Source organism: Perkinsus marinus (genome assembly GCF_000006405.1).
Source record: "Perkinsus marinus ATCC 50983 genomic scaffold scf_1104296958234, whole genome shotgun sequence".
NCBI lineage: Eukaryota > Perkinsozoa > Perkinsida > Perkinsidae > Perkinsus > Perkinsus marinus.
The window spans coordinates 594,194-604,799 of NW_003206847.1; the positions used below are offsets into that span (position 1 = coordinate 594,194).

At 50.1% G+C, this 10,606-nt stretch overlaps 2 protein-coding genes and 17 non-coding genes across 19 annotated transcripts; all 19 read left to right on the top strand.

Annotated features, from left to right (window-relative positions):
• Window positions 1–792: 792 nt before the first annotated feature.
• Window positions 793–1,876, top strand: Pmar_PMAR006192 (hypothetical protein). Its single transcript, XM_002774536.1, has one exon. The coding sequence runs from the start codon at window positions 814–816 to the stop codon at window positions 1,858–1,860; it is 1,047 nt and encodes a 348-aa protein (XP_002774582.1). The 5' UTR covers window positions 793–813; the 3' UTR covers window positions 1,861–1,876.
• Window positions 1,877–1,984: 108 nt separating this feature from the next.
• Window positions 1,985–2,514, top strand: Pmar_PMAR006193 (hypothetical protein; the record flags this gene model as incomplete). Its single annotated transcript, XM_002774537.1, has 2 exons — window positions 1,985–2,433; window positions 2,475–2,514. 2 exons carry the CDS (start codon window positions 1,985–1,987, stop codon window positions 2,512–2,514), a joined length of 489 nt encoding a protein of 162 aa, XP_002774583.1.
• A 4,872-nt stretch (window positions 2,515–7,386) lies between these two features.
• Pmar_PMAR006194 lies at window positions 7,387–7,459 on the top strand. Its single transcript has one exon. It is a non-coding gene; the product is annotated as a tRNA-Lys (tRNA).
• A 96-nt stretch (window positions 7,460–7,555) lies between these two features.
• Window positions 7,556–7,628, top strand: Pmar_PMAR006195. Its single transcript has one exon. It is a non-coding gene; the product is annotated as a tRNA-Lys (tRNA).
• A 96-nt stretch (window positions 7,629–7,724) lies between these two features.
• Pmar_PMAR006196 lies at window positions 7,725–7,797 on the top strand. The gene has a single exon. It is a non-coding gene; the product is annotated as a tRNA-Lys (tRNA).
• A 96-nt stretch (window positions 7,798–7,893) lies between these two features.
• Window positions 7,894–7,981, top strand: Pmar_PMAR006197. The gene has a single exon. It is a non-coding gene; the product is annotated as a tRNA-Lys (tRNA).
• A 209-nt stretch (window positions 7,982–8,190) lies between these two features.
• Window positions 8,191–8,263, top strand: Pmar_PMAR006198. Its single transcript has one exon. It is a non-coding gene; the product is annotated as a tRNA-Lys (tRNA).
• A 96-nt stretch (window positions 8,264–8,359) lies between these two features.
• On the top strand, window positions 8,360–8,432 carry Pmar_PMAR006199. The gene has a single exon. It is a non-coding gene; the product is annotated as a tRNA-Lys (tRNA).
• A 96-nt stretch (window positions 8,433–8,528) lies between these two features.
• On the top strand, window positions 8,529–8,616 carry Pmar_PMAR006200. The gene has a single exon. It is a non-coding gene; the product is annotated as a tRNA-Lys (tRNA).
• Window positions 8,617–8,825: 209 nt separating this feature from the next.
• Pmar_PMAR006201 lies at window positions 8,826–8,898 on the top strand. The gene has a single exon. It is a non-coding gene; the product is annotated as a tRNA-Lys (tRNA).
• Window positions 8,899–9,107: 209 nt separating this feature from the next.
• Window positions 9,108–9,180, top strand: Pmar_PMAR006202. The gene has a single exon. It is a non-coding gene; the product is annotated as a tRNA-Lys (tRNA).
• Window positions 9,181–9,277: 97 nt separating this feature from the next.
• Window positions 9,278–9,350, top strand: Pmar_PMAR006203. The gene has a single exon. It is a non-coding gene; the product is annotated as a tRNA-Lys (tRNA).
• A 96-nt stretch (window positions 9,351–9,446) lies between these two features.
• On the top strand, window positions 9,447–9,519 carry Pmar_PMAR006204. Its single transcript has one exon. It is a non-coding gene; the product is annotated as a tRNA-Lys (tRNA).
• Window positions 9,520–9,616: 97 nt separating this feature from the next.
• On the top strand, window positions 9,617–9,689 carry Pmar_PMAR006205. Its single transcript has one exon. It is a non-coding gene; the product is annotated as a tRNA-Lys (tRNA).
• A 96-nt stretch (window positions 9,690–9,785) lies between these two features.
• Window positions 9,786–9,858, top strand: Pmar_PMAR006206. Its single transcript has one exon. It is a non-coding gene; the product is annotated as a tRNA-Lys (tRNA).
• A 97-nt stretch (window positions 9,859–9,955) lies between these two features.
• On the top strand, window positions 9,956–10,028 carry Pmar_PMAR006207. Its single transcript has one exon. It is a non-coding gene; the product is annotated as a tRNA-Lys (tRNA).
• A 96-nt stretch (window positions 10,029–10,124) lies between these two features.
• On the top strand, window positions 10,125–10,197 carry Pmar_PMAR006208. The gene has a single exon. It is a non-coding gene; the product is annotated as a tRNA-Lys (tRNA).
• A 96-nt stretch (window positions 10,198–10,293) lies between these two features.
• On the top strand, window positions 10,294–10,366 carry Pmar_PMAR006209. The gene has a single exon. It is a non-coding gene; the product is annotated as a tRNA-Lys (tRNA).
• Window positions 10,367–10,462: 96 nt separating this feature from the next.
• Pmar_PMAR006210 lies at window positions 10,463–10,535 on the top strand. The gene has a single exon. It is a non-coding gene; the product is annotated as a tRNA-Lys (tRNA).
• The last annotated feature ends 71 nt before the right edge of the window (window positions 10,536–10,606 follow it).

The following is a 10,606-nucleotide window of genomic DNA, read 5'->3' on the forward strand; positions in this document are numbered from 1 at the left end:
CGTAACCGGTACATTAATAGGGTTTATTCCCGCTGTCGCCAGTAAGGGTCAGCATTGATCTTGGTTTATTCCAAGCTGACAACAAGTGTGGAGGAGGTGGTTTGGCTAGTGTCAGACCCTTGTGCTCTGGTCTTTTTTAAGACCAGGCACGAGTTTTCCAGTTAGCTATACCTGAGTGTATATGAACTGGTACCTCTGTGTAATCGATCAAGCGGAGCACACCTTAGAGTGTTGCAATTCTTGGAGGTTGCACGATAAGTCCACTTCGAGGGCGGAGTGGCATCCCACACGCCAGGTTGTCTGGGCACGCCATCCAGGGGAGGGTGCTTGTATTGAAGAGAATGGTTTTCTTTAAAACCATCTATCAATTATTCATAATGTTGGTTTTGAGAGTTGGTCCTGAGAGACCGTTTGGTGGTTCCTCTTTCCTGGTGAGATTCACTGTAAAAGGAACTAGAAAAGGTTATGTGAAGTTTTCACTATCCTATGGGTCCATGCACCCAGGTACTCGTAGTGATCCAGCGGGATCTGTCGTCTTCGGCCCAGCTTCGAACTTCGGAGTCCGAAGTGATACTGTTCCGTTCATAGAACTGAACCTAAGCGGAAGGGAAGACTTGCATCTGCTTGGTCTTTTCAAGACCTACGGGTAGTAGATTCAAGCCCTTAAAACTTAACCTACTCTTCAGTTATAGGAGGTCATGTAGGTGAATTGTAAACTGGGTAATGTTCTCAGTCATGTTGAGTTGAACGAGTAGCGTTCCGAACGTTACGTTTGGAGTTGAACTTCCAGTCAGTTGATTGATCACTGAAATCATGGCCGATCAGGAAGTCGTCCTCCAAGAAATTGTGGCGGATGTTGCACCAGGCACCAATCCGGTGGCGGTGGCCAAGAGAGAGTTCCTCTTAAATCAGAGTCGAGGTTTGACTTTACAGGTGGTGGGAAAGTTACAGGAGTCCTTCTGGGAAGCTGCGGCTGCAGAAGTCGAGTGCATCGAAATTCCACCACCTGATGAGGAGGCCGCAGCGAAAGCAGCAAGAACTACACGATGGCGGCGGGTGCTAACGTCCACAGGAGCAGCATTCTCGGAAGAATGTAATAGGTATGTCATCAGTGCGTCGGAGAGAGCACGGAAAACATTGACGAAGACTCCTGAAGTTGACCTCCCCAGTTTGGTCCAGAAAGCCACCGAACGAACTGGACTCGAGATACCACAAATACTTATACCAACGGCTAAGTCCGTAGCAGCGGTGAAAGATGGGAAGTTTGTTGAGCTGGCAGAGTTCAGGAACTCCTTCGTGGAGAAGTCCGAGGGCACTGAAGTGATGACGAGCATTCATGGAGAAGTAATACAAGTACTGAAGCCCCGAAAAAGGGCAGAAGATCTGTTTGTGCCGAGCTCTGAGATTGCGGGATGTCTATTCCGATGGGCCACTGCAGTTTGGTTGGCTTATCCAGAAGGCAATTATCTTTTGTTATTTGCCTATGTTATGAGGGTTCTGAACTTTGGCGCCCAAGGCTGGGGTCGGGCAATGTTCTATGACCGTTATCATAGACAGTCAGTCCCCCGTAGATTAGCGATCAAGAAGGGTGCCTCAATTTATGATATGTACTCTGATGCGGTAGTCACCGACTCCTTCGGCGAGGCAAAGCTCAAGTACACAGGTGAGTCGAATTCCCAACCTCTGAAACCAGGCAATAGCTCTGGTCAAGGCAAGGGAGCAAGAACCTCCAAGGGTGGTAATGGTGGCAAAGTCTTAAATCGGTCTGGAAAGGGTAGCAGAGCAGGCAAAGGTGGCCCTTATACATATCCGAAGTCTACAGACAGCAAACCAACGAAGGATGAGGCCAATAGAGGCTAAGGTGACGTGCTTATTCCGTTATTAGTTAGCTCCAATTCTCTCCAGAGTGTGTTGAGTTGCGGTCCCGAGACAGTCACTCTCAGACATTGTCGAACGAGACAGCGTATTTTCCTTCCTCTTTTTAATGCCTGCGAGACCGGAAGCGGCCAAACCGATGAAGAGGAGGCGTGTGAAACGCTCTCAGGAGGCCAAAAGTCGTCGTAGGGAGAAGCAGCGATACCAGCAGCGTCGCCGAAACGACGAGCGCGTCAAGCTGGATGCTCAGCTGAGGAAGTTGGAGAGGTGGGCTGAGAGCACTAGAGCAGTCTGGAATTTGAATGATACAATAGGGTTGACGGATGGCACGGCTCGGCCAGGATTATGTCCTTGGGGTATCCCGGAAGGCCCCCCGACCGAGCTTCAATGTGATCTGCGTGAGGCATTAGGTAGAACTATTGACGAGATTGAAGTGAGCGAGGCGGGCCGTTTTGTGGCTAGGTGGATACAGCTCCCGAGAGAGCAACAGGGTGGATTCGATTGGTCAGCGGTTGAAAAAGAAGTTGAGGTAGCAGCTGAGAAGTTGAGAGGAGAATGGTGCGCGTTATTGAATTGCAACGGGCGCAGTGCGTTATCAGGCTCGCCTCTCAGACCCTTATTGTTACGTGCCCTGTCTAAAACTTTCTTGGACGACACATGCCAAGATGATGGCATCATTGACCAGATAGATTTTGGAGTGAATATAGGAGTAAGAGAAAGGGTGGAGCCTTCAGGAATATGGGTACCCTATGCAGCAAGCGATATTCCAGGCCACCCGATATCATTATTTGAGCGTGATTCCTTCCGAAACTACAAGTCGGCGAAAGAATTTGCTGTTGAGGTGCGGCAGGAACTGGATAGGTCGGTGGAGAGGGGCCACATGGTAAAGCTAACAGAGGAGGAGGAACTCCCTCGAGAGGCAATAGTGAGCAAGATCGCTTTAGTGGAGAAACCAAATCGTAATCCTAGAGCCTTCAGATTGATAAATGATATGCGACGATCAGGGTTAAACAGTTTGATCACCTCGCGTGGTCATTTGTTAGAGACCGTGGCACTGCCAGGACTGCGGTCGATTGGACAGTTGATTCAAAGTGGCTGCAAAGAGTATGGAGATGCAGTGAGAATCATAGAAATGGATGCCAAAGATGCTTTCAGACATTTGAGAGTGGCACGAGAAGACGAATCCTTTCTGTTTGTGGCAGTGGATAGGAATGAGAGTGACCAAAGTGTGAGGGGGGATAGTCAGCCGACGGCTGAGGGCCGTTGGGATTATTATTATCATGTGCGATTACCTTTTGGCTTAGTATCAAGCCCTTATCTGTGGATAAGGGCTTACAGTTTGTGTCATCGTATCATGAGGGCTATCCTGTGTATGCTCTGTGTCTTGTACGTGGACGATGGCGCTTGGAAATCGTCCGAGGCCACGTGTGTGAGAGATTTCCTTGGTTTGGTAGTACTATCTAGGTTGATCGGAATATTGTTGGAATTGGCGAAAGGCAGGGTATCGAATACTCCCAAAACTTTGGGTTTCAGTTGGAATTTGAGCGAAGGCAGAGTGTGGATCCCTGAGGAAAAGATGCAATTAATAGAGAGTCAGGGTGAGTATATTATAGCACGGGCGAGAGAGAAGCGAGGTGTCGAGATAGGTGTGGTCGAATCTTTCGTAGGACGGATAACATGGGCTACGCAAACGGTTACGAAGTATCGTTGTCATTTGGCGCCAATATATGCATGGCTTAAGATGGTGAAAAGGAAGAGAGCTAGTGAGGCGAAGCGGCCGCTGAGGTCTGCCTTTGTGAGTCCAAACGTCTGCGCTCAGATTCGTCTTCTGCTCCGTTTGCTGAGGAACGAACATATACGGGCCTTTGCATTGCCAGATATTTTAGGGAGGTCAGCGATGGAAGCAAGATCGATAATAATAACGGATGCTAGTTTGAATGGTTTAGGTGGCACGATACGCCTGACTATCAACGGTGAGACCCAGCGTTTGTGGTTTGCTGTGGACGCCAAGCAGTTGAGTGACCCTTCATTCCGCCGCTTAGTGGGGGACGAGTTGGGTTCAGGGAATATTTCTCACCTAGAATTGATGGCTATAGTACTAGGTCTATTAATTGTGGCGGATAATCAAAGTGATGTTCGAGGAGAGTGTACGGTGCTAAGCGACAACATGGCAGCAGTGCAGGTAGTGAATAAGGGGTCGAGTAGTGCGCCGCGATTAGCGGAGTTATGGGCTAGGCTGATTGCCTGCAGACGCGTGGGCAGACAAGTTCGAGCTTTCCATGTTCCGGGGGTGTGTAACGAGATCAGTGATGGCTTGTCGCGAGGAGTTCGCCATCGTGAAAGGGTGGCACAAGCACTGGGTAGGCGTGTAACAGTGTCGAATCTTGTCGACCGTCTATTGAAGGCGCCTATAGGGGAGCTGCCAAGTTATTTTATGGTCGGCGAGGAAGATACTGCCAGGTTTGGCTGTGGACTGAGTTAAGCTGCCTGCCTTGTGATGCACCATCGTTGGTAGTTAGTCTAGTTTGCGGTGGTTTTAGCTCGGACCGTCCAGGCCGAGAGTTCTTTCGGTCTCCTCTAACAATTAGGGTGTTTCGTTTGTTTGTTTTTTAGTTTAGGGGTTCGTATGTCATGCCATGTGATAGTTGTTATAACCCGATGTCTGTATGAAGTTCATACGACTACAGCCTTCCTCGACTCGTGATGCGTTACTCGGGTAAAGTCTGTATGAAAAAAAAAATAACCAAAGAGGAGTAGTGACCGTCACTATGTGACGTGTGTAGTGAAAGAAATTCAAAGTTGATTGCATACAATTCAAAAGATATGTACGAATATTACTCGTCGAATAATATTACACAGGTCACAATGAAGGGGAGAGACGCACATGATTCTATATATATTCCTTTTTAGTAGAATTTTACAAACTGGCATGGATCCTTGTATTGCGGACAAGGTGGCGCGTATGCTAGCAAGGAAATGTCCATGTGTGTATGGAGAAGGAATGATTCGAGAAGAACAGACCGCTTCAAGAAAAGAGGTGATACTACTGATGTCATCTCGATTTTCGAGGCCCGATATTCAGTTGCCTCAGGTGCGGCGTGATATACACCGGGCCACGGCATACAGGTCGTCGGCCTTGGCGCCGTTGAACTCAATTCGGAAAACACATCAGCCTAACGAGTCTCATTCGTTACCAAGACCGATCCACGTAGTCGGGAGTACGATAAAGGGAATACCAACAGTTAGCATGGAAGTGGTAGACAAAGTATTGGCGGCCTCTCACGCACCGGCTACTAGTAGAAAGTACGGTTCAATCGAACGACGTTATGAGGATCTCATGACTCGAATGTGTATACCAGCCTGGCCTCTGACGGGTCACAGCCTGGTTGTATACATTTCAGCACTGACTCGTGAAGGGAAAGTCAAGGCAGAGACAATAGTAGACTATGTGGGGAAACTCCAGTGCTCTAATAGGAGGCATGCAGGGGATATTTCGGTCCAAGATAAAGAATTAGTACGTTTGGCTTTACAAGGAGCAGGCCGTTGTCTAGGTTGGAGGGATCCAATCAGGGCCCGCACCCTTTCGAGGCAAGAAATTCGAGTGGTGGCGACATCCCGTCCGCTGTCCGGGCGGTTGGCAGCTCCAATAGTGTTCCTGGTGGGAGTCTGTGGTTTGCTGCGCTTACGAGAGCTGGTAGAGTTGAAGCGGTGTAATATCGAATGGGTTGAGGGCTCATCAGTCTGTCGGCCTCATGCCATCATCTCGATTGTCCGATCAAAGACCGATCAACGGGGTCGTGGGCGTAGAACAGTGATAGGTTGCTGCAGCCCGAGCCTAGACTCATGCAAAGAAGTGGTGTGTCCTCTCCATAGATTGCAGGAGTGGTGCTCCTCGACTCAGTATCACGGTGGTTCTATGTTCGGAACTTCATACAAAGAACTCGACTTGGACTTGCGAGACCTTATACACCGAGCTTCTGGCGGAGAGGGTCGCGGAACGTCTCATTCTATGAGACGGACCGGAACAAATTTGATGCTGCATGCTGGAGTTTTGCTGTCTGATTTGATAGATCATGGACGTTGGTCTTCCTCCCGTTGTATTATGTCTGCGTACGGAAGAGATCACAGCGATAGGTTCTCGCGGTTTGCATCTCTCGCGTCAGTCCTTATCAGTAACGATCTGTCAGCGTGTAGATAAGAGCATTATTTTGATAAGTCATTATTACTTACGAGATGTCATGTGGTAGCTGTGTTTCGACGGTGTTATTGGGTGCAGTGTTGATGTTATCATCTTAATGGCGCACGTACCGGACTGCATCTGCTGGATTGGGGGAGCAGGTCTTTAACCTGCCAGCCTCCTAGAGGAGGCCAGCCGATGATTTCCGGTGTTTTTTGTATTCCCCATAGCCTGTCAAGCATAGTAATCCATTCATGGATAGTTTTGCGCCTTCTGGCTGGATAAATTCACAAGGGCAGCCAATTGTTTATTTACTCATAGTTAGATTTTCCATTCACCGGTGACTAGTGATTAGTCCGGCGAGTATGGTCTCCAGGACCTGGGTCGTCTAGCATTACTAGCCAGTAGTGTGCCCCATCATACAGCACTTCTATAACGTTCCCTAATACGGCGCACTAGGCGCGAATAATTGTTGAGAGTAACAACTTGCCTCTAATGTTGACTGGATCCTGGCTATGGCTGGAATACCAGTTCAACGTGCAATACATTTGAGTCTCCCTGATGGGAATGCGGCTGGTTGTTCGTCTTCCTGAGTGCTTCCTGAGCACCGTGGTCTGACGTTTAGGTTGTCGAGTTGGGGGGACCCGGAGTGGTTACATTTCGGGGTTGAAATGCGATTGAGCTTTCATCCTCTCGTGTAACCATGTCCGGGTCTGCATACGTGAATCTGGTCCCGCAGTGAATCTTCAGTTTGCGGGCACCAGTTTCATGTATGCCTCTCCCAACCTCAGCGTCTATGGGTTTCCGTCGTAGAGAAATACACTAGGATTTCTTGAAGGGGAAACACTCAGCTGAGGTACTCTCTTGGAAGACATAATCCAACAAGTGTGTGCCAATGGCGTGCGCCAATTAATTGTGCGTTCAGCACTATTTGCGGTTGGCTAGTAGGCTAAACGCAGCGTGATCGGGAGATGTTTCACCATCTTATGTGTGTTGATTAAACGTCTCCCCTTCCCGCCCTTCCCTTGACGTTGGGGGACCCGGAGTGGTTACATTTCGGGGTTGAAATGCGATTGAGCTTTCATCCTCTCGTGTAACCATGTCCGGGTCTGCATACGTGAATCTGGTCCCGCAGTGAATCTTCAGTTTGCGGGCACCAGTTTCATGTATGCCTCTCCCAACCTCAGCGTCTATGGGTTTCCTAGGTCAGGGCCGCGGGTTCGAGCCCCGCCCGAGGTGCGCATACATCAATAAGTGATTTTAGTCTATGGTTTACTGGAAATTGCCTTGGAAGAGTTTAGGGGTCCATTTTTACTAGGTCAAGTGCTGCATTCGCCTCGGTAGCTCAGTCGGCATAGTGCGTGCCTCTTGAGCCCGTGGCCGCGGGTTCGAGCCCCGCCCGAGGTGCGCATACATCAATAAGTGGTTTTTAGTCTATGGTTTACTGGAAATTGCCTTGGAAGAGTTTAGGGGTCCATTTTTACTAGGTCAAGTGCTGCATTCGCCTCGGTAGCTCAGTCGGCAGAGCGCGTGCCTTTTAAGCCCGTGGCCGCGGGTTCGAGCCCCGCCCGAGGTGCGCATACATCAATAAGTGGTTTTTAGTCTATGGTTTACTGGAAATTGCCTTGGAAGAGTTTAGGGGTCCATTTTTACTAGGTCAAGTGCTGCATTCGCCTCGGTAGCTCAGTCGGCAGAGCGCGTGCCTTTTAAGCCCGTGGCCGCGGGTTCGAGACCCGCCCGAGGTGCGCATACATCAATAAGTGGTTCTTAGTCTATGGTTTACTGGAAATTGCCTTGGAAGAGTTTAGGGGTCCATTTTTACTAGGTCAAGTGCTGCATTCGCCTCGGTAGCTCAGTCGGCAGAGCGCGTGCCTTTTAAGCCCGTGCCTTTTAAGCCCGTGGCCGCGGGTTCGAGCCCCGCCCGAGGTGCGCATACATCAATAAATGGTTTTTAGTCTATGGTTTACTGGAAATTGCCTTGGAAGAGTTTAGGGGTCCATTTTTACTAGGTCAGGGCCGCGGGTTCGAGCCCCGCCCGAGGTGCGCATACATCAATAAGTGATTTTAGTCTATGGTTTACTGGAAATTGCCTTGGAAGAGTTTAGGGGTCCATTTTTACTAGGTCAAGTGCTGCATTCGCCTCGGTAGCTCAGTCGGCATAGTGCGTGCCTCTTGAGCCCGTGGCCGCGGGTTCGAGCCCCGCCCGAGGTGCGCATACATCAATAAGTGGTTTTTAGTCTATGGTTTGCTGGAAATTGCCTTGGAAGAGTTTAGGGGTCCGTTTTTACTAGATGAAGTGCTGCATTCGCCTCGGTAGCTCAGCCGGCAGAGCGCGTGCCTTTTAAGCCCGTGGCCGCGGGTTCGAGCCCCGCCCGAGGTGCGCATACATCATTAAGTGGTTTTTAGTCTATGGTTTACTGGAAATTGCCTTGGAAGAGTTTAGGGGTCCATTTTTACTAGGTCGAGTGCTGCATTCGCCTCGGTAGCTCAGTCGGCAGAGCGCGTGCCTTTTAAGCCCGTGCCTTTTAAGCCCGTGGCCGCGGGTTCGAGCCCCGCCCGAGGTGCGCATACATCAATAAATGGTTTTTAGTCTATGGTTTACTGGAAATTGCCTTGGAAGAGTTTAGGGGTCCATTTTTACTAGGTCAGGGCCGCGGGTTCGAGCCCCGCCCGAGGTGCGCATACATCAATAAGTGATTTTAGTCTATGGTTTACTGGAAATTGCCTTGGAAGAGTTTAGGGGTCCATTTTTACTAGGTCAAGTGCTGCATTCGCCTCGGTAGCTCAGTCGGCATAGTGCGTGCCTCTTGAGCCCGTGGCCGCGGGTTCGAGCCCCGCCCGAGGTGCGCATACATCAATAAGTGGTTTTTAGTCTATGGTTTGCTGGAAATTGCCTTGGAAGAGTTTAGGGGTCCATTTTTACTAGGTCAGGGCCGCGGGTTCGAGCCCCGCCCGAGGTGCGCATACATCAATAAGTGATTTTAGTCTATGGTTTACTGGAAATTGCCTTGGAAGAGTTTAGGGGTCCATTTTTACTAGGTCAAGTGCTGCATTCGCCTCGGTAGCTCAGTCGGCATAGTGCGTGCCTCTTGAGCCCGTGGCCGCGGGTTCGAGCCCCGCTCGAGGTGCGCATACATCAATAAAGTGGTTTTTAGTCTATGGTTTACTGGAAATTGCCTTGGAAGAGTTTAGGGGTCCATTTTTACTAGATCAAGTGCTGCATTCGCCTCGGTAGCTCAGTCGGCAGAGCGCGTGCCTTTTAAGCCCGTGGCCGCGGGTTCGAGCCCCGCCCGAGGTGCGCATACATCAATAAGTGGTTTTTAGTCTATGGTTTACTGGAAATTGCCTTGGAAGAGTTTAGGGGTCCATTTTTACTAGGTTAAGTGCTGCATTCGCCTCGGTAGCTCAGTCGGCAGAGCGCGTGCTTTTTAAGCCCGTGGCCGCGGGTTCGAGCCCCGCCCGAGGTGCGCATATATCATCAAGCGGTTTTCAGTCTATGGTTCACTGGGAATTGTCTTGGAAGAGTGTAACGGTCTATCTTTTACTAGTTTGAGAGTTGTAGTTGCCTTGGTAGCTCAGCTGGCAGAGCGCGTGCCTTTTAAGCCCGTGGCCGCGGGTTCGAGTCCCGCTCGAGGTGCGCATGCATCATAAAGTGCTTTTTAGTCTATGGTTTACTGGAAATTGCCTTGGAAGAGTTTAGGGGTCCATTTTTACTAGATCAAGTGCTGCATTCGCCTCGGTAGCTCAGTCGGCAGAGCGCGTGCCTTTTAAGCCCGTGGCCGCGGGTTCGAGCCCCGCCCGAGGTGCGCATATATCATCAAGCGGTTTTCAGTCTATGGTTCACTGGGAATTGTCTTGGAAGAGTGTAACGGTCTATCTTTTACTAGTTTAAGAGTTGCAGTTTTCTCGGTAGCTCAGTCGGCAGAGCGCGTGCCTTTTAAGCCCGTGGCCGCGAGTTCGAGCCCCGCCCGAGGTGCGCATATATCATCAAGCGGTTTTCAGTCTATGGTTCACTGGGAATTGTCTTGGAAGAGTGTAACGGTCTACTTTTACTAGTTTGAGAGTTGCAGTCGCCTTGGTAGCTCAGCCGGCAGAGCGCGTGCCTTTTAGGCCCGTGGCCGCGGGTTCGAGCTCCGCTCGAGGTGCACATGCATCATAAAGTGCTTTTTAGTCTATGGTTTACTGGAAATTGCCTTGGAAGAGTTTAGGGGTCCATTTTTACTAGATCAAGTGCTGCATTCGCCTCGGTAGCTCAGTCGGCAGAGCGCGTGCCTTTTAAGCCCGTGGCCGCGGGTTCGAGCCCCGCCCGAGGTGCGCATACATCAATAAGTGGTTTTTAGTCTATGGTTTGCTGGAAATTGCCTTGGAAGAGTTTAGGGGTCCGTTTTTACTAGATGAAGTGCTGCATTCGCCTCGGTAGCTCAGCCGGCAGAGCGCGTGCCTTTTAAGCCCGTGGCCGCGGGTTCGAGCCCCGCCCGAGGTGCGCATACATCATTAAGTGGTTTTTAGTCTATGGTTTACTGGAAATTGCCTTGGAAGAGTTTAGGGGTCCAT

Bases quoted from the DNA above. Each gene is read 5' to 3' on its own strand.
- Pmar_PMAR006192 (XM_002774536.1), top strand. From the start codon at position 814: ATGGCCGATCAGGAAGTCGTCCTCCAAGAAATTGTGGCGGATGTTGCA.